Here is a 24606-nt window from a genome sequence, read left to right as displayed (position 1 = left end):
TAAAAAAATCATGTATCTAAAACTAAAATATCAATCAGTACACATCCAACATCCAATGGATATAGTTTAAAGACGTCATTTACAGTCAGAGAAAAACATGACCTTGTGCAATGCCAAAATGTAGGCATCGACAGATTGTAGTACCGTGAAAGTGCATTTGTTTATAACAATGATATTTAGTATTGTTTTAATTTACTGATAACAAAATCAATATTTATACCAATAAAAACAATATTCAAAGGTCTAATTTCAGTGTTGAATTGATAATCTTTTAGAATAATTTTATTTAAGGATTGATAAGATTACCCAGATTGTATCTAAATTTCCGGTTTGGCAAATAACATTTGTCAATCTCAAGTCAGGAACCTCACAGCATGCTTATGTGGAAATCTCAAATCAGGATTCTTGTCAGAGACTACTTTTATGTTTTTGTCCTTTAGATTATATTGGTGTTGACCTAGATATTGTAGTTTTTTTTTGTGCCATTGTTGTTGTATAATTAACAAACACCCCACTAATTATTTCATTCATATGTGAAATAAGTTTCTGTTTTATCATGTTAAATTTGGTTTTGTAAAAATGACACTAAACTTTATATTTTCAGGAAGGCCATTAGAGCTTATGAAGAGAGTTGGGATAGGAGATTACAGTTATTATGTTGTTGTGTGGAAAGAAAAGGCAGAAACAGGGTATGTATGACACATAGAAACAGGGTATGTATGACACATAGAAACAGGGTATGTATGACACATAGAAACAGGGTATGTATGACACATAGAAACAGGGTATGTATGACACATAGAAACAGGGTATGTATGACACATAGAAACAGGGTATGTATGACACATAGAAACAGGGTATGTATGACACATAGAAACAGGGTATGTATGACACATAGAATTAGTGGATATATATGGTATGTATGACACATAGAATTAGTGGATATATATGGTATGTATGACACAGAATTAGTGGATATATATGGTATGTATGACACATAGAATTAGTGGATATATATGGTATGTATGACACAGAATTAGTGGATATATATGGTATGTATGACACATAGAATTAGTGGATATATATGGTATGTATGACACATAGAATTAGTGGATATATATGGTATGTATGACACATAGAATTAGTGGATATATAGGGTATGTATGACACATAGAATTAGTGGATATATAGGGTATGTATGACACATAGAATTAGTGGATATATATGGTATGTATGACACATAGAATTAGTGGATATATAGGGTATGTATGACCTATAGAATTAGTGGATATATAGGGTATGTATGACACATAGAATTAGTGGATATATAGGGTATGTATGACACATAGAATTAGTGGATATATAGGGTATGTATGACACATAGAAGTAGTGGATATATATGGTATGTATGACACATAGAATTAGTGGATATATATGGTATGTATGACACATAGAATTAGTGGATATATAGGAATTAAGCATGTGTCACAGTATGACTTGGCATATTTTGTTAGGGTGGGGGAAGCGTAGTGCTTATTACGAATATTAGGGAAGAATATTGAACAGCTGTTAAAGTTGTGCATGGCAAGGAAAGAAAAAGAAATATAGTGCCAATGACTGGTCAGATTTGTGGATGGTACAAGGAAAATTTCAGTTGTTGTATGGACAATAAACTGTGTAGGAGTAGCAGATGGGGGTAATATAAGGCTTATGATGAACTTCTTTATAGCAGATGGGGTAATATAGTGATTATGATGAACTTCCTTATATCACAATTATGTTCTTGTAATGTGAAATGGATATATAATAGAGTTTGTATGACAGGGCAGATTGTACAGCTTATACATGCAGAAAGTCAAAATAATAAGAGTTGAGTTGTACATGTTGAAGTATGGAGAGCATATACAACCTTGTGTCTACTTTTGTTATTGGTTTTGTAAGTCAATCACTAATGTCTGACATGTAAGATGACAGCTACCAACCATATTGTTTTAACATTGATTGTATTGATATAAGAATGTCCTTTGTTTTATTACCCACTTCTGTATATAATTGAATTTGTCCTCCAGTATCCTGTGACAGCTGGTCTAGCAGATTACATTTACAAGATTAAATTCACAGAGAGTATTCTAAATAAGATTAAGTGTTGAATAAGGGTTTGATATTGGAATTGATTAATTCTATGTAAAGTATTATTTCTATTTTGCTTTTACCTGCCTTAGGTAATATTTAATTAAAAATATCCTTGAAATATTAAGTTCTGTTGGGTTTTCTTTATTTAATCTTAATTTGCAGACTTCAATATTAACATGCATGATTATCTAAAAAGTTGATGTCCCAGGAAAATAGATATAAAGTATGATCAGTAAAAAGTTTCTAATAGCAGCTTTAAATAAAAAGATATAGAATTAAACAAAAAATGATTTTCTGGCAATTAAAGTAACAATCTATTTATCAAATCTAAATTCATACCAGTTTTGTAGTTGCCTAATGTCTGGATGATGTGAAGTATTAGCCTCAGCTTTACATTAATAGAGTAAGGTTACTTATTCCTTAGTAGGTTATACTTTTCAGGATAAAGAATTGAGGATTTGTCAATTTTGATAATAATTAGAAAAAATGACATTCATAAGTACATAATAAACAGACTGCTAACTATTATTTTAGTTGTATTAAGATTTTACAGTGACTTGATTATAAGTGTTTCTCTCCACATACTGCAGTTCATTCAAAATTCTGACCCAAATCTGATTCAAATCTAAAATGGTTACAGGTATACTTTCTTTTTTCACCTAGCCCTACTAGCATTGATTACTTGATTGGTTTTTCTGGCAGTTTGGTAAAATTTCTGACCGCTGAATAGTTTGATTCGATAAAATAAATCGTTATTTTTTAAGGTTTGGATGAACACTAACAATCTCTGTAGTAAACGTACTTTATATCACCTGATATCTTATTGGATGGTTCATCTAAATAAAAGAAGTATTTTATTACAAAATTCTTTTTTCTAATATAAATAGGATTCCGTATGAATAACAAAAGATCTTCTGTTTATATTTTACAAATTGTTTAGACTGGCATGAATTATAAACAAATGTTTAACAATGATTTGTTTCCTTATTTTTAACTACAAAGGATATCAACTGTTTTCTGGTTTCTTTGTCTAATGTAAACTTGTTTTAGAGTCTACAATTGTTTTAATTAAGTTTAGTGTTTGCTGTATAAATTTCAGTAATCAGTTTATGTAGCTACTGTCATTTAAAACAGAACGTTTTCTTCTAAATGTACTTTCAAATAAAACGTCAGAAATCATTTTCTTGCACCAATAAAAAGCATAAAAATCAGCTAATATTGAAATTGTTTATTGAATTTTATAATACACAAGGTTTTATGTAATTTTTCAGCTATTTCAATGTTATTTGTTGTATGTTAGAAAGGGAAATGAATATACACTTTTTAGCATAACATGAAAACTATTTCTTTCAATGTAAAAATTATAAAGGACATAATTATGGTTTGATAACCAATGAGAAACTATTCACTAAAGAAGGACTAAGAAATAAACAACTACACTAGGTCACAATATATGATAATCAAATGTAAATATGAAGATTGATGTATCAATATAAGACACAAAAAAGAAGTAAGAATCTAAAGAAACCCTAACATCTTGGGAACAATTTATATATCAAAATAGAAGTTAGAATGTAAAGAAACCCTAACATCTCTGGAACAATATTTATATCAAAATAGAAGTTAGAATCTAAAGAAACCCTAACATCTCTGGAACAATATTTATATCAAAATAGAAGTTAGAATCTAAAGAAACCCTAACATCTCTGGAATAATATTTATATCAAAATAGAAGTTAGAATCTAAAGAAACCCTAACATCTCTGGAACAATATTTATATCAAAATAGAAGTTAGAATGTAAAGAAACCCTAACATCTCTGGAACAATATTTATATCAAAATAGAAGTTAGAATCTAAAGAAACCATAACATCTCTGGAACAATGTTTATATCAAAATAGAAGTTAGAATCTAAAGAAACCCTAACATCTTGGGAACAATTTATATATCAAAATAGAAGTTAGAATGTAAAGAAACCCTAACATCTCTGGAACAATATTTATATCAAAATAGAAGTTAGAATCTAAAGAAACCCTAACATCTCTGGAACAATATTTATATCAAAATAGAAGTTAGAATCTAAAGAAACCCTAACATCTCTGGAATAATATTTATATCAAAATAGAAGTTAGAATCTAAAGAAACCCTAACATCTCTGGAACAATATTTATATCAAAATAGAAGTTAGAATGTAAAGAAACCCTAACATCTCTGGAACAATATTTATATCAAAATAGAAGTTAGAATCTAAAGAAACCATAACATCTCTGGAACAATGTTTATATCAAAATAGAAGTTAGAATCTAAAGAAACCCTAACATCTCTGGAACAATATTTATATCAAAATAGAAGTTAGAATCTAAAGAAACCCTAACATCTCTGGAATAATATTTATATCAAAATAGAAGTTAGAATCTAAAGAAACCCTAACATCTCTGGAACAATATTTATATCAAAATAGAAGTTAGAATGTAAAGAAACCCTAACATCTCTGGAACAATATTTATATCAAAATAGAAGTTAGAATCTAAAGAAACCATAACATCTCTGGAACAATGTTTATATCAAAATAGAAGTTAGAATCTAAAGAAACCCTAACATCTCTGGAACAATATTTATATCAAAATAGAAGTTAGAATCTAAAGAAACCATAACATCTCTGGAACAATATTTATATATCAAAATAGAAGTTAGAATCTAAAGAAACCATAACATCTCTGGAACAATATTTATATCAAAATAGAAGTAAGTCTAAATGTCCATGAATGAAGTTATTACCATTCATCAAATATCCTCTTTATACCCAGTAAATACAGATTGGTTGTGATTTATAGCTATATTATGCATTAATTTTCTATAAGGTAGAGAGTTATTGTATTAAGCCACTGTCAGAAAGGATATCATTGTGTCGTAACGTGTAACAATGACATCCTGTAGCAATTTCCTGATCATTATGCATCAGCAATCAACAAGAACATTGAACCGGATCAATAACATTCCGTCGTGAAGTCAGGAATCAAATATTTCTATTACCCTAATTTATAACGTATGGATTTCCAGTTTGATAAAGTTATCTGGTCAGACTTATTCAATAAAAATGATTACAAGGAGTTTTAATTGAATATATACTCTTATTTCTAAGATAATAAGCTAGCTTTATATTTTTTGTCAATAAGTTTTTAGATGCATGCCAAAGTAAAGTAAAAAAAAACTTGGACTGTAGACTGAAAAAAAAAAAAGTAAAATAGCACACACAAGCTATATGGTCATGACCACACACAATTAAGCTATATGGTCATGGCAACACACAAGCTATATGGTCATTCAAAATCTAGAGGATATTAGACAATGTATAGAAGCGGTGGGGGCATTAAGTTTTACCCTTGTCCGTCTGTGCTCAGTAACGTACGTATGTACGTCCCAAAATTGGTTTCAGTTCTCTAACTTGAGTTTGCCTCAACCAAATGTTATGAAACTTATACACAATGCTTATTACCACAAAACACAGATCAAGTTTGAATTTTTGTGGCGTCACTTTAACCGCTCTAGAGTTATGCCCCTTTATAAATGGAAAAATTGCAAAATTTTTAGTTTCCGTTCTCTAACTTAAGTTTGCCTCAACCAAATGTTATGAAACTTATACACAATGCTTATGACCACAAAACACAGATCAAGTTTGAATTTTGGTGGCGTCACTCTAACTGTTCTAGAGTTATGCCCCTTTATAAATGGAAAAATTGCAAAAATTTTAGTTTCCGTTCTCTAACTTAAGTTTGCCTCAACCAAATGTTATGAAACTCATACACAATGCTTATTACCACAAAACACAGATCAAGAATGAATTTTGGTGGCGTCACTTTAACCGTTCTAGAGTTATGCCCCTTTATAAATGGAAAAATTGCAAAATTTATATTTTCTTCTAAATATCAAGTAATTTTTTAATTGGAGTTATCTTCCTTTGTCCATGATTATAGTTGAATCAACTACAATCAATGCTATATACAATGTAATGTTTAATTTTGACTGCCACTGATAAAACACAGATCAAGTTGAATTTGGGTAGTGTCACTTTAACCATTATTGAGTTATGCCCCTTTTTAAATTGAAAGATTGCAAAATTTTTAGTTTCCATTCTGTAACTTAAAGTTTGCCCCAACCAAACATTATGAAACCTATACACAATATTCATTACCACAAAACTAAGATCAAGTACACATTTTTTGTTTCCGTTTTCTAACTTTAGTTTGCCTCAACCAAATGTTATGAAACTTATACACAATGCTTATTGAATTGAAAATAATTTGTGTGCATGTATGGCGGCAAAACTACACATGCAATATATTACAAAATGGATGACCAACATAAAAGGCTGATACATGGATCCACGAGTAAATAGTCCTTTTGATCAAATTATGGGGGAAAGAAAGGGTACAAAACCAACTTTTCAAAATCTGAGTCTATATTTCTTCTGTTGTTTTTGTCTTTTCAGAAACCGACAGCATTTCATGATGTTGTAACTTCCTTGCTAAATTTTTTGTGTTTGAAAATTAACGAAAACTATAAGAACAGCAGTATCAACATTTGAACTTGTAATTCAAGTGAAACAATAACTTTGCCCATTATTTTTTTGCAAGCATGTGTATTTACACATTCTATTTATACACAGTGTTTACAGCTTCATAGATAATTAGGTCAGGTCGATTGTATGTTTACTTGTAGTGTGAATGCAGTGGTTCAGATGAGACCGATATACATCATTAGGATTAAAGATATTGTGAATGCTCACTGGTTTTATTTAGATCGATTCAAAAAATGCTAGTGTGAACTGGGTCTTGTTGCCCATGAGACAACTCTCCACCGAGACCAAATGACACTGAAGTTAGCAACTAGTTTAATTTATGTAAGATTCAGTTAACTTAAGTGTGAAGATATAATGATAAATTTGCATCTGTAAGAACAAGAGGCTATCATTTACATTTATGTATGAGTTATTATGGTTAACTGGTAGCTGAGGGTCAAGGTATAGCTGAGGGCCAAGGTTTAGCTGTCTCTATGGCTTAACTTACTAAAAATGTCAAATATCTCGCATAAGTAATGTGGATGACAAAATAAGCTGTTGGTTATTCCCTTAACTGGTGTTGATTTTAAATTCAGGATTATTCTGTCCCCCTGCACAACACGTTGAGGGGGACATAGAAACACTGGTAGTCCCTCTGTATGTCCATCTGTCCGTCCGTCCGGTCTTGTTAGCGCTCTCATGGGTACAATTCTTGCCAGATTTTTATAAAACTTATAGTATACTATAAGTAATGCCCTTGAAGGTCTGTTTGAAATGTAAATTATTTTATTTAACAAGACCTATTTCAGCAGTCTATAAAATATGTGCAACACGGGGGACATTGGAACTCTGTTCTTTTATTTAGATTTGGATTCAGTTCCCTTCATATTATATTGGGTTTTTTTTTTAAATCTATAGCAGAGCTAGGAATATTACTACAGGAATTTTTTTCTTCAGAATTCTATAGCAGAGATAGCAAAATTACTACAAGAGTTTTTCCGTGATTTAGATGTTGTTCCATCAGATGTATTTGCTGGAATTGTGTTGCTAAGGAGACATCAGAAGATTCGTATGAGACATGTTGTGTCACAGGTGAGTGTTGGTAAGGAGACAATTATGTCAAAGGTTATTGTTGTTAAGGGAGACATTGAGTAGTTTATAAGACATCAGGGAAAAGGTTTTTTTTAGCTCACCTGGCCCAGTCGTCCATTAACTTTTACAAAAATCTTCTCCTTTGAAACTACTTTTCCAATTGGAACCACAATCATCATTGGGTTGATGTATCTTGTATAAGAATTGTGTCCTATGATCCCATTTGCCATCCATCATGGATGACATGGCTAAAAATAGAACATTGGAGTAAAATGCAAGTTTTGACTACTATCTTGAAATCTGCTAAAGATAGAGAAAATCTGAATAAAGGCAGAAAAGTTAAAAAGCAAAAATGTTCACAATTCTATTTACATCAAAACTAACAGATGTATTCTTATAATTCTTATTCTGATCTGCTTACCCTACCGAAGCACCTGAAATCACCCCCAGTTTTTGGTGGGGTTCATGTTGCTTAGTCTTTAGTTTTCTATGTTGTGTCATCTGTACTATTATTTGTCTGTTTGTCTTTTTATTTTTGGCCATGGCGTTGTCAGTTTGTTTTCGATCTATGAGTTTGACTGTCCCTCTGGTATCTTTCGTCCCTCTTTTATATATAGGAGTTATTGCCCTTAAATGATGAATTTTACCACTTTTTTCAATTGTGCCTATTATATTGAAAACTATTACATGTGAATTAAACTTTAAATAGCAAATAAGACAAGATCCACAAATAAATCAATATGACCTAAATTTTCAGTTGATTCCTCATTTGAGTTATTGCCCTTAAATGATGATTTTTACCATTTATTTTGCATTTTTGCCCATTATCTTCAAAACTATAAAAGATAGATAGAAACTTAAAACAGCAAAAATGATCAGTAAGACAAGATCTACAAGTATAAAGTCTACAAGCTGAAATTGTCAGTAGATTTCTTATTGTAGTAATATTTGCCCTTATTATGCCCTGTATAGAAGATTTTTATCAAATTTATGCATTATTGCTTTTTATCTTGAAAACTATAATAGAAAGAGAGTAAAATTGAATAGCAAAAATCAACAAAAAAACAAGATCTACAAATTAGATCATTGAGGCTACAGTTTTTACCCAAATTTTCTTGGCCAAATAATAGAAAGCTTGTATTTCTTTTGCAAGCTAGCTCAAAGAATTTAACCGAAAACTTGTGTAAATTTCTAAATGTGGCATGGAAGTTCAGATTACAAATTATAATTGTATAACAGTTGTAGTTCTGTGCTTGCTATGACTTTATTGTGTTGTTCTCTGTTTACTGTCATTATTGTCATTATATATTATGTTATTTAGCTATAGCATTATGTTTGCTTCTGCAATAAAATATTCATTCATTCAAGTCAATATTGCAAAAATTGTTGATCAACTCCTTATAGCAGTTAATGACGAATTTTGCCAGTAGTTTCGTATGAAATGGCCGAAATTGTCAGACAACTCCTTATAGAAGTTATTGCTGTTTAAAAATAGTTTTTACCAATTTTTGGGGTTTTCACCTATTATCTTGAAAACTATAATATAGATAAAGACTTTAAAAAGGCAAAATGATAAGCATGACAAGATCTACAAATATGTTAAGATGGCCAAAATCAACACTTTATACAAGGTATTGCCCTTTAAAGATTCATTTTACCTATTTTTGATTTTTTTTTGTGAAACTTTGGTGAATTAAGAAAAACTGTAAAGAGTAATAATGATCAGCGAGACAGGATAAATAAAAGAAGATTTTAGTCATGAATTATATTCTTGACTACAATGTCAGAGAGTGGCCATAGTTCAAGATACACATTTATCAAGACGAGCCTCTAGTTTCTGTTTATCCAGGCTTGACCTCTTATCATCACACTTGAACATTTTTCTTTTTTGTACATTCATAGATTTTCGCTAGGTTAATAAACCTAGATAATGAGCCTAAAAAGAAGATGCTGCATTCTATTGCCGAGTAAGAAACAAGAAATTTTGAGAATTGTGTACATATTTTAGATACAGTAATATTTTCTATTTTAGTCAGAGAATGATGTATACCAGTATTTATCTGGAGTCCCTATTGTACCTAAAACTGAATTCCTACAACTGAGTCACCCAGATGTCATGGATGAGTACAACAAGGTCATCCATTACATGAGGTTTGCACTGGCAGCATATGGATGGCCAGTCTTCATGATGACAAACACTGGGTGTGGTCTGTGTAAAATAACACCACAATTAAGGTAAATATCAAGGTCATTAAGGATCACAGGGTCATCCATTACATGAGGTTTGCACTGGCAGCATATGGATGGCTAGTTTTCATGATGACAAACGCTGGGTGTGGTCTGTAAAATAACACCACAATTAAGGTAAATAAAAAGGTCATAAAGGATCACAAGGTCATCCATTACATGAGGTTTGCACTGGCAGCATATGGATGGCTAGTTTTCATGATGACAAGCACTGGGTGTGGTCTATGTAAAATAACACCACAATTAAGGTAAATATCAAGGTCATTAAGGATCACAAGGTCATTCATTACATGAGGTTTGCACTTGCAGCATATGGATGGCCAGTTTTCATGATGACAAACACTGGGTGTGATCTGTGTAAAATAACACCACAATTAAGGTAAATATCAAGGTCATTAAGGATCACAAGGTCATTCATTACATGAGGTTTGCACTGGCAGCATATGGATGGCTAGTTTTCATGATGACAAACACTTGGTGTGATCTGTGTAAAATAACACCACAATTAAGGTAAATATGAAGGTCATTAAGGATCACAAGGTCATCCATTACATGAGGTTTGCACTGGCAGAATATAGATGGCCAGTCTGCATGATGACAAACACTGGGTGTGGTCTGTGTAAAACATTTCAGAAGTGTTATATTCATTAAAATTTTAGGAAAAAAATTAAAGAAGGACTATTTAGCCTAAAAATTATAGTACTCCAAAATCATATGATTCTTATATAAAAATGATTTCTAGGTATGTCAGCAAAGTGCAAACTGTAAAATCTTATAAAAATAAACAATATTATAAATACTTGCTGAAATTTGAAGCACATCAATTTACATGTCTTTAAAAAAAAAAATATAAAGAAAATATGTGTATCCATCATAATAACATGAGACAAGATGTCATAATCCTTACCAGACATTTTTTGAAGTAAATGAAAGTTAATAAAAATATTCTTGTGAATGATATTGATTTCTGTCTTATTTATGATGTATTCATAATTGTCTCATAACATCTAACTTTTTCTTCTATTGACCTTTATGAATGCTAAGCAATGATGATTTATTTACATGAAGTAACTCTAGATCTCAAAGGACCAAAGTTAAAACTATTTACTTGTATATGCCATTATGTGTAAAGACATTTGAATTTTGAGCAAAAAAAATGTTAGTAATATAGGTTTTGACAGATATGATTTTTGAAAAGATTATTAACAGAATAGTTTATGCTAACTTTGCATGTGTGCTATCATGAATTTTTTTTCAAAATTTTTACTAAATTGTCTACGAAGAAATTAAACTTAGATAATAGAAAAACAAAGTATATGGGGTATCCATCCATGACACAAAATCAGTACATGCATAGCAAAAAAACACACAAGAAGCAAAGGAATTATATCGCTTTTATTGCTGTTCTTCATCTCAAAGTCACAGTGAGACCTCAACACGGAGCAAAAAACTCTCACCTCACTGCATGTTTAAGGCTTGAGGGGAATTCTTTGCAAAAATAATTTGGATAGACTTTGTAAGATGTGACACCACCAAATCAGGCCCAGTCAAAAAAGAACATACTGGAAAGTAGTATAGATTTAAAACAAAATAGTTCCTATGCATAGGTGTAAATATAAAACTATGTATAATATATTTTAGTGATTAAGGTATTGGATGAAAGGTGAAGGACTGATGATCTTTGTAGAACACATATTGACTGATAATTTTAAATAATACAAAAATGTATGAATGAATTCTAAATTTGAGGGCATCTATTGCCGGTTTCTCAGATATGAAGTACCTGGTTTGGTGTATCCAAATTTTGGTAACCAGTATGTTCTGATGTATAAATAATGGTATATTGATCCCATCTAGAGAGCCCCAATCAAAATCCTCAATTAAAGACGTATTTTTATTGTATTAAGTGAGTGGGAGAGTAGATCACGGGGATGGATTGAATTATTCTGGTTATAAATCTATTGGAAAACTAAAAGAAAATGACTCCACAAATGACAAAAATTTCTTTAAATGTATGGATAAACTAACAGAAACTTACTGGACAATTAACAAAAAAATCACTTTAAATCTATTGATAAACTAACAGAAACTGACTCGACAAATAACAAAAAATCACTTTAAATCTATTGATAAACTAACAGAAAAATACTGGACAATTAACAACAAAATTGCTTTAAATCTATTGAAAAAATAACAGAAAATACTGGAAAATTAACAAAAAAACGCTTTAAATTTATTGAAAAACTAATGGAAAATTACTGGACAAATAACAAAAAATCGCTTTAAATCTATTGATAAACGAACAGAAACTGACTGGACAATTAACAAAAAATCGCTTTAAATCTATTGAAAAAGTAACAGAAAATACTGGAAAATTAACAAAAAAATGCTTTAAATCTATTGCAAAACTAACTGAAAATTACTGGACAAAAAAAAAAATCACTTTAAATCTATTGATAAACAAACAGAAACTGACTCTACAAATAACAAAAATCTCTTTAAATCTATTGATAAACTAACAGAAACTGACTCAACAAATAACGAAAATTCTCTTTGTATTCTCTGGGAATCAATCATAGTTTAGCAAGTGTAAAAACTTTGTGTCCTTAGAGAGAGAGTTATCTGGAGTTGACATGTCATATTCTGTTTGCTCCTATATCAGTCATCTGTAGTTGACATTTGTAAGAATTGTTCCCAAAGCAATTATATTTTACTTGTCTGTCGGTTTGGTATTTGATGGAAAATATTGGATAAATTTGATAATCAGAACATGTATATTTGTTATAAATATGTGTTTGCATAATAAAACTTTAATATGCGTGTAAAATCCGCAATTTGAAATATGTAGGTTTTTTCTATTACTAGTAAGTAAGATTTTTGTATCAGTATGATAGCATCTTGTGATCAGACATTGTCTCAGTAATAAAAGCAAAATAAAAAAATGGCATTGATTAAATTTCCCCCCCCCCCCCCCCCCCCCCCCCCAAAAAAAAGAAAATAGATTTCATATGTTGTCATAATGACTCACCTAAAAGAAGATTTTTTTAAACAAGTTGATGACAACGTTTCAGTTGTAGTTCATCGTCAGAAAGGAACAGAATTAAATGAATATTGATATTTACATTTTCAAATAATGCCATGAAAAATTGCTATCATTGTTTTGTTTCATAGTACACAGTGCTGCTGATTGCATTTCAGATGTCGTTGTTCCTGTTGTGGATTGAGGCACCCTATGGGAGTAGAATTAATTGATATGTTGTTGTTTCTGTTGTGGATTGAGGCACCCTAAGGGAGTAGAATTAATTAATGATTATTGTTTCAGATGTTGTTGTTCCTGTTGTGGATTGAGGCAACCTAAGGGAGTAGAATTAATTGATATGTTGTTGTTTCTGTTGTGAATTGAGGCACCCTAAGGGAGTAGAATTAATTAATGATTATTGTTTCAGATGTTGTTGTTCCTGTTGTGGATTGAGGCACCCTAAGGGAGTAGAATTAATTGATGATAATTGTTGCCAGTGTAATTTTGCTGCATTGTTACATCTGAGTGGACTGAAACAAGCTGACTTGGTTTATGTGACTTACCATGTTGACGTATGTAGACATTTCTTCTTTAAAATATTAATATAGTAACAAAAGGGGGAGGTATAAGAGGTCATAATCCTCAAATTGCCAAACATTAATATTATTAAAGATTTTAAAAATTGAGAAATTAATGGGATAATATGATCTAATCACTGAAGTGCAGAAATGTCATTTGTGATGTTATAAACATGTGGAAAATGACTATTTGACCTACAATGTCCAATTTACTCAATTTATATATAAAACAAGGCCATTCAAAAAATTTAAAGATAAAAGATATTTACCACATTAATCTTTGTGTATAAACAACTTGTAGCAAAACATGTTTTTGGGTAAGGTTTGGCTCATATCTACATGTTAATTACAAGATCTCAATCTGGGACTATTTTGGAAGATTTTACTGATTTGGTTTAAATGCAAGAAGTTTGAAGCCATAAAGAAAATATGTCTGACAAAATAGAGAAAGTATTGTTATCTGACAGACTTATGAAGATCTGTAGTGTATTATTTCATATATTTATAATACTTTTTGATATTTGAAGACAGGGGCCTACAAAGTGGCCATATCATTTCTCCCCCTTTCAATAGCATATAAATTATCTGTCCATAAACCTTTTATAAAAATTACTGTGATATGGTATAATTGGCTATGCGAATACTTTCTACCAGAGACCAAATTTAGCAACTAAACATCACTGAAACTTATTAAATCATAAACAGTACAATTATGAATTTCATTAAATAATATTTTTTTATCAAAATCATCAGTTCACAAAGATACCAAAGACTGTGAACATTAAAGTCTATGCTGTTGAATGCAAACAATATGTGTCAGAGAATTTAATGATCAATATTGAATCAGAACGAATTCTCAGGTTGATCTCTCCTAAGGTCACTTCAACAGTTGCAATCAAATCAAGAGCAATAAGCTCTTCATCACTTTAATCTAAGAACAGTCATATCATCATAAATATTTAGGCCATTCAAAAGATTTGGGCCTAAAAATTGTTGTATTTTTCACAAAGGATTTCAAATCATGACCTTTCTTCCTTATATTGTCTTGGTTTTTCCCTGCAGACAAAGATTAAATAATATATTTAGGTACCAAATTCAGACCAAACACAGGCAATAATTGTTTTAGTAAATATTAAATTTGTCCATTATTAAACATGCTGTCTATTTTTGGATGAGAAGGTCTACCTTAATTGAACTTTCAAATTTCCACACTCAACCAATACAATCATTCAGTAGTATTTTGGACTTTATTACATATATAAAAGTTATACTGAAATACAAACTATTGTTGTATATATAACCATCTTGAAAGAACAAAACAAATGAAAAATACATCAAATTGATTACAAAAATAATTTTACAAATTCAAGGAGAGAGAGGTTTTCTAGAAAAATGAAAAATGAGAGAGGGACATCTTTTATCTGATATAATTTATATTTGTTATATTTAGATTGGTGAAACACCATTTTATGTGGCTTTGGACCACAAACACAAGAAAGTTATTATCTGTATCAGAGGGACTCTATCATTGCAGGTAAGTTTTCTGTATGGGGGTTATCTATCATTGCAGGTGACACCATATGGGAGCGAGACAGGATTGGTACTAGATGAAGCAGAGAGAGGGTGTAAAATGCAAGCTGCAGTACACATCAATACATAAGTTGCTGTATACTATCAAAACTCTGTCTTTGTGATTTACCAAATTTTAAGGCAATTTATGAAAATTATGGTCTTGTGTATTTGAAGTGGGTCATAACTTGATAACAGGAAGAAATTCATCTTTAGAGGCTCTAAACCGGGTACTTTTCTTGATCTGAAGTATTTGGTGCCTCTTTTTTCTGGTTCTAGACGGTAGTTTTTTTTCTCCAGATTTAATTTATGCTGTTGTCTAACATTCCTAAATGATTTGGACAACAAATTTTAAATTGCTAACAAATCATCAAACAAATCTTTAAAATTGTTCAATAATTTCAAATGCATAACAAATTGGAATTGTCTTACCTGCGACTACAAAATTTTATTACCTCTCTCCTCTTCAGCTAGTTCCAATATCTGGTGTCTTCTCCCATACGGTGGGTAAGTTTTCTCAACCTTGTATTTAGCATTGTAAAGATGGGAACCCGTTTTACCTAATACTTTTTATTCATGTAGGGACCATAAAAGTAAACAAAGTGAAAATAACTATAAGATTGAGGGTTGAAGCTTTCATATCATATCTTAAGTTATGAAGATTTTACCCTTAACTTATGCCAGGATAAAATTAACATGTAAATTCTAGTAAGCCACCATAATGTTGTAAGTGAAATTATACAGGTTTTGGTTATCAGCTGGCTGACAAATACAAGTTATGGACAAAATTGAATAGAAAATTGTTCATTGACTTTCTGCAGCTAACTTTGACTTCCATGCAATATCTAGAGAATATAGCTAACCATTAAGTATAACATTAAATCAGTTTATTTTCAGTGCTCTTCATGCACATAATGCTATACTTCAATGATACAGTATAAAGACATAAGACATAAAAAGTCTTACAGACAGAAATTTCAGTTTATAAATCCTCTCTGCATGTTTGTACCACTCGTAACATTTGCCAAAGAAAGTTTATATTGTAACTTGCATCTGATATTACTGACATGGAACCTGATATAAGTCTGATGTTTTAGGATGTGTTGACAGATTTAAAGGCTGATGCTGAGATTCTACCATTAGACCCTGTAAAAGATGACTGGATTGGACATAAGGTAAGTGTCTCATGCTGAGATTCTACCATTAGACCCTGTAAAAGATGACTGGGTTGGACATAAGGTAAGTGTCTCATGCTGAGATTCTACCATTAGACCCTGTAAAAGATGACTGGGTTGGACATAAGGTAAGTGTCTCATGCTGAGATTCTACCATTGGACCCTGTAAAAGATGACTGGGTTGAACATAAAGTAAGTGTTGGTGCTGAGATTCTACCATTAGACCCTGTAAAAGATGACTGGGTTGGACATAAGGTAAGTGTCTCATGCTGAGATTCTACCATTGGACCCTGTAAAAGATGACTGGGTTGGACATAAAGTAAGTGTTGGTGCTGAGATTCTACCATTAGACCCTGTAAAAGATGACTGGGTTGGACATAAGGTAAGTGTTGATGCTGAGATTCTACCTTTAGACCCTGTAAAAGAGGACTGGGTTGGACATAAGGTAAGTGTCTCATGCTGAGATTCTACCATTGGACCCTGTAAAAGATGACTGTGTTGGACATAAGGTAAGTGTTGGTGCTGAGATTCTACCATTAGATCCTGCAAAAGATGACTGGGTTGGACATAAGGTAAGTGTCTCATGCTGAGATTCTACCATTAGACCCTGTAAAAGATGACTAAGTTGGACATAAGGTAAGTGTTGATGCTGAGATTCTACCATTAGATCCTGTAAAAGATGACTGGGTTGGACATAAGGTAAGTGTTGGTGCTGAGATTCTACCATTGGACCCTGTAAAAGATGACTGGGTTGGACATAAGGTAAGTGTTGATGCTGAGATTCTACCTTTAGACCCTGTAAAAGAGGACTGGGTTGGACATAAGGTAAGTGTCTCATGCTGAGATTCTACCATTGGACCCTGTAAAAGATGACTGGGTTGGACATAAAGTAAGTGTTGGTGCTGAGATTCTACCATTAGACCCTGTAAAAGATGACTGGGTTGGACATAAGGTAAGTGTTGATGCTGAGATTCTACCTTTAGACCCTGTAAAAGAGGACTGGGTTGGACATAAGGTAAGTGTCTCATGCTGAGATTCTACCATTAGATCCTGTAAAAGATGACTGGGTTGGACATAAGGTAAGTGTCTCATGCTGAGATTCTACCATTAGATCCTGTAAAAGATGACTGGGTTGGACATAAGGTAAGTGTCTCATGCTGAGATTCTACCATTAGACCCTGTAAAAGCTGACTGGGCTGGACATAAGGTAAGTGTCTCATGCTGAGATTCTACCATTGGACCCTGTAAAAGATGACTGGGTTGGACATAAGGTAAGTGTTGGTTCTGAGATTCTACCATTAGATCCTGTAAAAGATGACTGGGTTGGACATAAGGTAAGTGTCTCATGCTGAGATTCTACCATTAGACCCTGGAAAAGCTGACTGGGTTGGACATAAGGTAAGTGTCTCATGCTGAGATTCTACCATTGGACCCTGTAAAAGATGACTGGGTTGGACATGAGGTAAGTGTTGGTGCTGAGATTCTACCATTAGATCCTGTAAAAGATGACTGGGTTGGACATAAGGTAAGTGTCTCATGCTGAGATTCTACCATTGGACCCTGTAAAAGATGACTGGATTGGACATAAAGTTAGTGTTGGTGCCGAGATTCTACCATTAGACCCTGTAAAAGATGACTGGGTTGGACATAAAGTAAGTGTTGATGCTGAGATTCTACCTTTAGACATTGTAAAAGAGGACTGGGTTGGACATAAGGTAAGTGTCTCATGCTGAGATTCTACCATTGGACCCTGTAAAAGATGACTGGGTTGGACATAAGGTAAGTGTTGGTGCTGAGATTCTACCATTAGATCCTGTAAAAGATGACTGGGTTGGACATAAAGTAAGTGTCTCATGCTGAGATTCAACCATTATACCCTGTAAAAGATGACTGGGTTGGACATAAAGTAAGTGTTGATGCTGAGATTCTACCATTGGACCCTGTAAAAGATGACTGGGTTGGACATAAGGTAAGTGTCTCATGCTGAGATTCTACCATTGGACCCTGTAAAAGATGACTGGGTTGAACATAAAGTTAGTGTTGTTGCTGAGATTCTACCATTAGATCCTGTAAAAGATGACTGGGTTGGACATAAGGTAAGTGTCTCATGCTGAGATTCTATCATTGGACCCTGTAAAAGATGACTGGGTTGGACATAAGGTAAGTGTTGGTGCTGAGATTCTACCATTAGACCCTCCCTGTAAAAGATGACTGGGTTGGACATAAGGTAAGTGTCTCATGCTGAGATTCTACCATTGGACCCTGTAAAAGATGACTGGGTTGAACATAAGGTAAGTGTTGATGCTGAGATTCTACCTTTAGACCCTGTAAAAGAGGACTGGGTTGGACATAAGGTAAGTGTCTCATGCTGAGATTCTACCATTAGATCCTGTAAAAGATGACTGGGTTGGACATAAGGTAAGTGTCTCATGCTGAGATTCTACCATTGGACCCTGTAAAAGATGACTGGGTTGAACATAAGGTAAGTGTTGATGCTGAGATTTTACCTTTAGACCCTGTAAAAGAGGACTGGGTTGGACATAAGGTAAGTGTCTCATGCTGAGATTCTACCATTAGATCCTGTAAAAGATGACTGGGTTGGACATAAGGTAAGTGTCTCATGCTGAGATTCTACCATTAGATCCTGTAAAAGATGACTGGGTTGGACATAAGGTAAGTGTCTCATGCTGAGATTCTAAAATTAGACCCTGTAAAAGATGACTGGGTTGGACATAAGGTAAGTGTTGATGCTGAGATTCTACCATTAGACCCTCCCTGTAAAAGATGACTGGGTTGGAAATAAGGTAAGAGTCTCATGCTGAGATTCTACCATTGGACCCTGTAAAAGATGACTGGGTTGGACATAAGGTAAGTGTTGATGCTGAGATTCTACCTTTAGACCCTGTAAAAGAGGACTGGGTTGGACATAAGGTAAGTGTCTCATGCTGAGATTCTACCATTGGACCCTGTAAAAGATGACTGGGTTGGACATAAGGTAAGTGTTGGTGCTGACATTCTACCATTAGATCCTGTAAAAGATGACTGGGTTGGACAAAAGGTAAGTGTTGATGCTGAGATTCTACCATTGGACCCTGTAAAAGATGACTGGGTTGGACATAAGGTAAGTGTCTCATGCTGAGATTCTACCATTAGATCCTGTAAAAGATGACTGGGTTGGACAAAAGGTAAGTGTTGATGCTGATATTCTACCATTGGACCATGTAAAAGATGACTGGGTTGGACATAAGGCAAGTGTTTAATGTTAAGTAAAAATAGATAGCTTTCAGTCAATCATGGCACCAAGTTCACTTGATTGAGTGAAGAAAACAAAAAGATGATACTGCAACATAATATACTTTTCAGACAATAGCATGATTAAGAGACTAAAAGGATGTAGTTTCGGGATGTGATAAAATTTTTGAAAAAAAAATGAACACTTTATCTTAAAGGATTGATACATGAACAGAAAACAACAACAACACAACACAACAAGCAGAAATGTCACACCCACAAGACACATCAACAACAAAAATTAAACCTAGAGTTAATCACATGTTTTCTGAAACTAAAAGTAAGATGTTAAAGCTTGGTGAGAAATGACAAAGCAGAGGTAACCTCATGGGTTCTGGCACTGAAACTAAAGGTAAGATTTTAAAGATTGGTTAGAAAAGACATATCGGAGGTTACCACATGGGTTCTGGCACTGAAACTAAAGGTAAGATTTTTTAAAGATTGGTGAGAAAAGACATATCGGAGGTAACCACATGTGTTCTGGCACTGAAACTAAAGGTAAGATTTTAAAGATTGGTGAGAAAACATGTCAGAGGTAACCACATATGTTCCAGCCATAAATATGCACTGAAACTAAAGTTCAGATGTAAAAGGCTTAGTCAGATTTTGCTAATCAAAGGTTATAATGTAAATGAAGGGGCATTATGTATTAATTCCTTTCACAAAATTACTTCATAGAGTTTTAAAAACTAAAACCAAAGGAAATCACATATTTATATATTGGTGTTCTTTATCTCAAAGTCACAGCAAGGGCTTCAACACAGAATAAAAACTTACACCTCACTGTTAAAGACTTCCCTAGCTCCAGTTAGGCCAGTTAACCATTTTGTCTTCCATGTGCACCATAGCTAGATACTGGTAACAATCTTGACAAGTTAAAATATGAAGGCTGAGTGAGTAATGGCAAATGATATGACAGCATCAAAACAACCTATATGTTCAACTTGATTTAACATTTTTTTTTCTTTTTCTTAAGGGCATGGTTCATGCAGCTGTTTACATTAAGAAGAAAATAAAAGAAGATATGGTTTTATCACAGGCGTTTGGAAAGTGTTCTGTAAGAATAAACTTGTAGCTATAACTTTTACCTAGTTTTTATATAGACTTCTTTACATGTTTATTTGGTGTAATTATGGTTTATTTTAGAGTGCCAGTAGGATTAGAAAGTGAACATATATAACTATTCACATTAAATCTTTTAGGTAAAAGGATGATAAACAATCAGACGGAATGAAAACTAATGAATTGAAAATACGAATATACATTACTGGAAAACAATTTGCTGTTTTTTGTAGTTTGTCTGTTATCTCAAAACTAAATATGTACAGGAGCTACATTTAGACATGTAAATTGCAAAAAAATTAGCATCAACACAAAGAATAACTAGTATGTGCATATAAAAGTCATCATTAGCAGACTTCCTAATTTTCATCAAGTGAGCAATTCAAGTACATGTGTGCATCTTGTTTGTTATATTTGTAGACATTTATTTTCCAGGAGATTGGAGCACAGAGGTATGATCTTGTATTAGTAGGACATTCTTTAGGTGCAGGAACAGCAGCAATACTAGCCATACTACTGCAGCAGGAATATCCTGGATTACATTGTTATGCTTACTCCCCTCCTGGGGGCCTCCTAAGGTTTGTACATATCATTTACAAATAAACCAATGTAATTATAACAACAGTATATATCTTGGATTACATTGCTTTGCTTACTCCCCTCCTGGGGCCTCCTAAGGTTTGTACATGTCATTTACAAATAAACCAATGTAATTATAACAACAGTATATATCTTGGATTACATTGCTATGCTTACTCCCCTCTTGGGGGCCTCCTTAGGTTTGTACATGTCATTTACAAATACACCAATGTAATTATAACAACAGTATATATCCTGGATTACATTGCTATGCTTACTCCCCTCTTGTGGGGCCTCCTAAGGTTTGTACATGTCATTTACAAATACACCAATGTAATTATAACAACAGTATATATCCTGGATTACATTGCTATGCTTACTCCCTTCCTGGGGGCCTCCTAAGGTTTGTACATGTCATTTACAAATAAACGAATGTAATTATAACAACAGTATTGCTATGCTTACTCTCCTCCTGGGGCCTCCTAAGGTTTCTTCATGTCATGTGAGGTTAACAGCCATACTGCTACAACAGGAATATCCTGGATAACATTGTTATTCTTACGTCTAGTGAGATTGGCTGGGTCACATCACTTTAATTATAAATCAATCATATGATTGGACATTGTCAGTCAGGTGTTTATCTGAGTTACCGTTTTAAAATAAGTATGTAATGAATTCTGAAGTAAAAATTCTGAAGTAAAAATGCTAATTTTACATTTGTATAGAGCCTATCTGACAAAGCAAAGCTTATAATTATCACATTTTCTGTTTGATAATGAAACATTCAAATATTGACAAGGTCATCAAGAGTCAGTACATGCACATAAAAACGCTGCTAAAATTGTATACTTATAAAATGTGGTCACACACTATAGTCCCCATGGAGATTTTTATACGACTGCAAAAATTAAAATTTTTTTGGTCGTATATTGGTATGACGTTGGCGTCGTCGTCGTCCGTCGTCGTCGTCGTCGTCGTCGTCGTCGTCTGGCGTCGTCCGGCGTCGTCCGAAGACACATTGGTTTTCGCACTCTAACTTTAGTTTAAGTGAATGGATCTCCATGAAATTTTACCATAAGGTTCAATACCACGAAAGGAAGGTTGGGATTGATTTTGGGGGTTATGGTACCAACAGTTAAGGAATTAGGGGCCAAAAAGGGGCCAAAAATAAGCATTTTTGTAACTTCCAGACAATAACTTGTGTGTAAGTGTATGGATCTCTCTGACATTGTACCACAAGGTTCCATATCACAAAGGAAAGGCTGTAATTGATTTTGGGGGTAATTGCCTCAAAATTTTAGGAATTAGGGGCCAAAAAAGGGGCAAAAAACAAGCATTTTTCTAGTTTCATGACAATAACTTGTGTGTAAGTGTTTGGATATTTCTGAAATTGTACTACAAGGTTCCATGTCACAAAGGGAAAGCTGGAATTGAGTTTGGGGGTAATTGCCCGAAACGTTTAGGAATTGGGGGCCAAAAAGGGGCCAAAAATAAGCATTTTTCTAGTTTCCAGACAATAACTTGTGTTCAAGTGTATGGATCTCTCTGAAATTGTACTGCAAGGTACCATACCACAAAGGGAAGGCTGGGATTGAGTTTGGGGGTGATGAATCATAAGGGGGTTCAAAAAATTTGGGGGGGGGGGGGGGTTTTCTTTTTTTTTCTTTTTTTCCTTTTTTTTTTCTTTTAAAATTTTCCATTTTAAGTTGGTTATTTCTGATTAATATTTAAAAGCAAATAATAATGATATGGTAGGAGATACACACCAAACAGGATGTGTAAATTATTATCTAATAAGTATTGTGCAATAGCAAGAAATTTTCAATTGCACAGTATTGCACAATAGCAAGAAATCTTCAATTGCACAGTATTGTGCAATAGCAAGAAATCTTCAATTGCACAGTATTGCGCAATAGCAAGAAATATCCAATAGCACAATATTGCGCAATAGCAAGAAATTGTCAATTGTACAGTATTGCGCAATAGCAAGAAATATTCAATTGCACAGTATTGTGCAAAAGAAGATACTTCGTATAAATTGCTTATTTCTTGATCAATTTCAATGGGGTTTTATTCTTGAATTCTTGGGGTTCTTTAATATGCTGAATCTAACCGTGTATGAAGTTTTTGGATTTTGGGCCCCGTTTTTAAATTGGTCCACATTGAGGTCCAAAGGGTCCAAAATTTAACTTTGTTTGATTTCATCAAAAATTGAATTATTGGGGTTCTTTGATATGCTGAATCTAACCGTGTATTTAGATTCTTAATTTTTGGTTCCGTTTTCAAATTGGTCTACATTAAGGTCCAAAGGGTCCATAATTAAACTTAGTTTGATTTTAACAAAAATTGAATTTTTAGGGTTCTTTGATATGCTGAATCTAAACATGTATTTAGATTTTTGATTATGGGCCCAGTTTTCAAGTTGGTCCAAATCGGGGTCCAAAATTAAACTTTGTTTGATTTCAACAAAAATTGAATATATGGGGTTCTTTGATATGCTGAATCTAACCATGTATTTAGATTTTTGATTTTTGGGCCCCGTTATCAACTTTGTCCACATTGAGGTCAAAAGGGTCCAAAATTTAACTTTGTTTGATTTCATCAAAAATTGAATTATTGGGGTTCTTTGATATGCCGAATCTAACCGTGTATTTAGATTCTTAATTTTTGGTTCCGTTTTCAAATTGGTCTACATTAAGGTCCAAAGGGTCCAAAATTAAACTTAGTTTGATTTTAACAAAAATTGAATTTTTAGGGTTCTTTGATATGCTGAATCTAAACATGTATTTAGATTTTTGATTATGGGCCCAGTTTTCAAGTTGGTCCAAATCGGGGTCCAAAATTAAACTTTGTTTGATTTCAACAAAAATTGAATATATGGGGTTCTTTGATATGCTGAATCTAACCATGTATTTAGATTTTTGATTTTTGGGCCCCGTTATCAACTTTGTCCACATTGAGGTCAAAAGGGTCCAAAATTTAACTTTGTTTGATTTCATCAAAAATTGAATTATTGGGGTTCTTTGATATGCCGAATCTAACCGTGTATTTAGATTCTTAATTTTTGGTTCCGTTTTCAAATTGGTCTACATTAAGGTCCAAAGGGTCCAAAATTAAACTTAGTTTGATTTTAACAAAAATTGAATTTTTAGGGTTCTTTGATATGCTGAATCTAAACATGTATTTAGATTTTTGATTATGGGCCCAGTTTTCAAGTTGGTCCAAATCGGGGTCCAAAATTAAACATTGTTTGATTTCATCAAAAATTGAATTCTTGGGGTTCTTTGATATGCTGAATCTTACC

General features: G+C 32.9%; 1 protein-coding gene across 5 annotated transcripts in view; it reads left to right on the top strand.

Moving 5' to 3' along the window:
- Positions 1 to 422: 422 nt before the first annotated feature.
- The window catches only part of LOC127725164 (diacylglycerol lipase-alpha-like), a 41798-nt gene continuing 17614 nt past the window's right edge, over positions 423 to 24606 (top strand). The window contains exons 1-8 of one of the 5 annotated variants that reach the window (XM_052231989.1): positions 423 to 689; positions 7648 to 7782; positions 9815 to 10017; positions 13476 to 13620; positions 15077 to 15160; positions 16293 to 16370; positions 20638 to 20718; positions 21159 to 21301. In XM_052231989.1, the coding sequence (XP_052087949.1) occupies positions 7762 to 7782; positions 9815 to 10017; positions 13476 to 13620; positions 15077 to 15160; positions 16293 to 16370; positions 20638 to 20718; positions 21159 to 21301 (755 nt within the window). In that variant the 5' untranslated portion in view covers positions 423 to 689; positions 7648 to 7761. Of the gene's footprint in view, positions 690 to 7647; positions 7783 to 9814; positions 10018 to 10127; positions 10147 to 10174; positions 10278 to 10387; positions 10409 to 10518; positions 10540 to 13475; positions 13621 to 15076; positions 15161 to 16292; positions 16371 to 20637; positions 20719 to 21158; positions 21302 to 24606 lie in introns of those variants that run through there. The other 4 variants (XM_052231993.1, XM_052231990.1, XM_052231992.1 and 1 more) reach the window with 4 other exon arrangements.

The sequence above is a fragment of the Mytilus californianus genome, unplaced genomic scaffold (assembly GCF_021869535.1).
Source record: "Mytilus californianus isolate M0D057914Y unplaced genomic scaffold, xbMytCali1.0.p SCAF_15, whole genome shotgun sequence".
NCBI lineage: Eukaryota > Metazoa > Mollusca > Bivalvia > Mytilida > Mytilidae > Mytilus > Mytilus californianus.
This window is presented reverse-complemented; position numbering and strand designations above follow the sequence as displayed.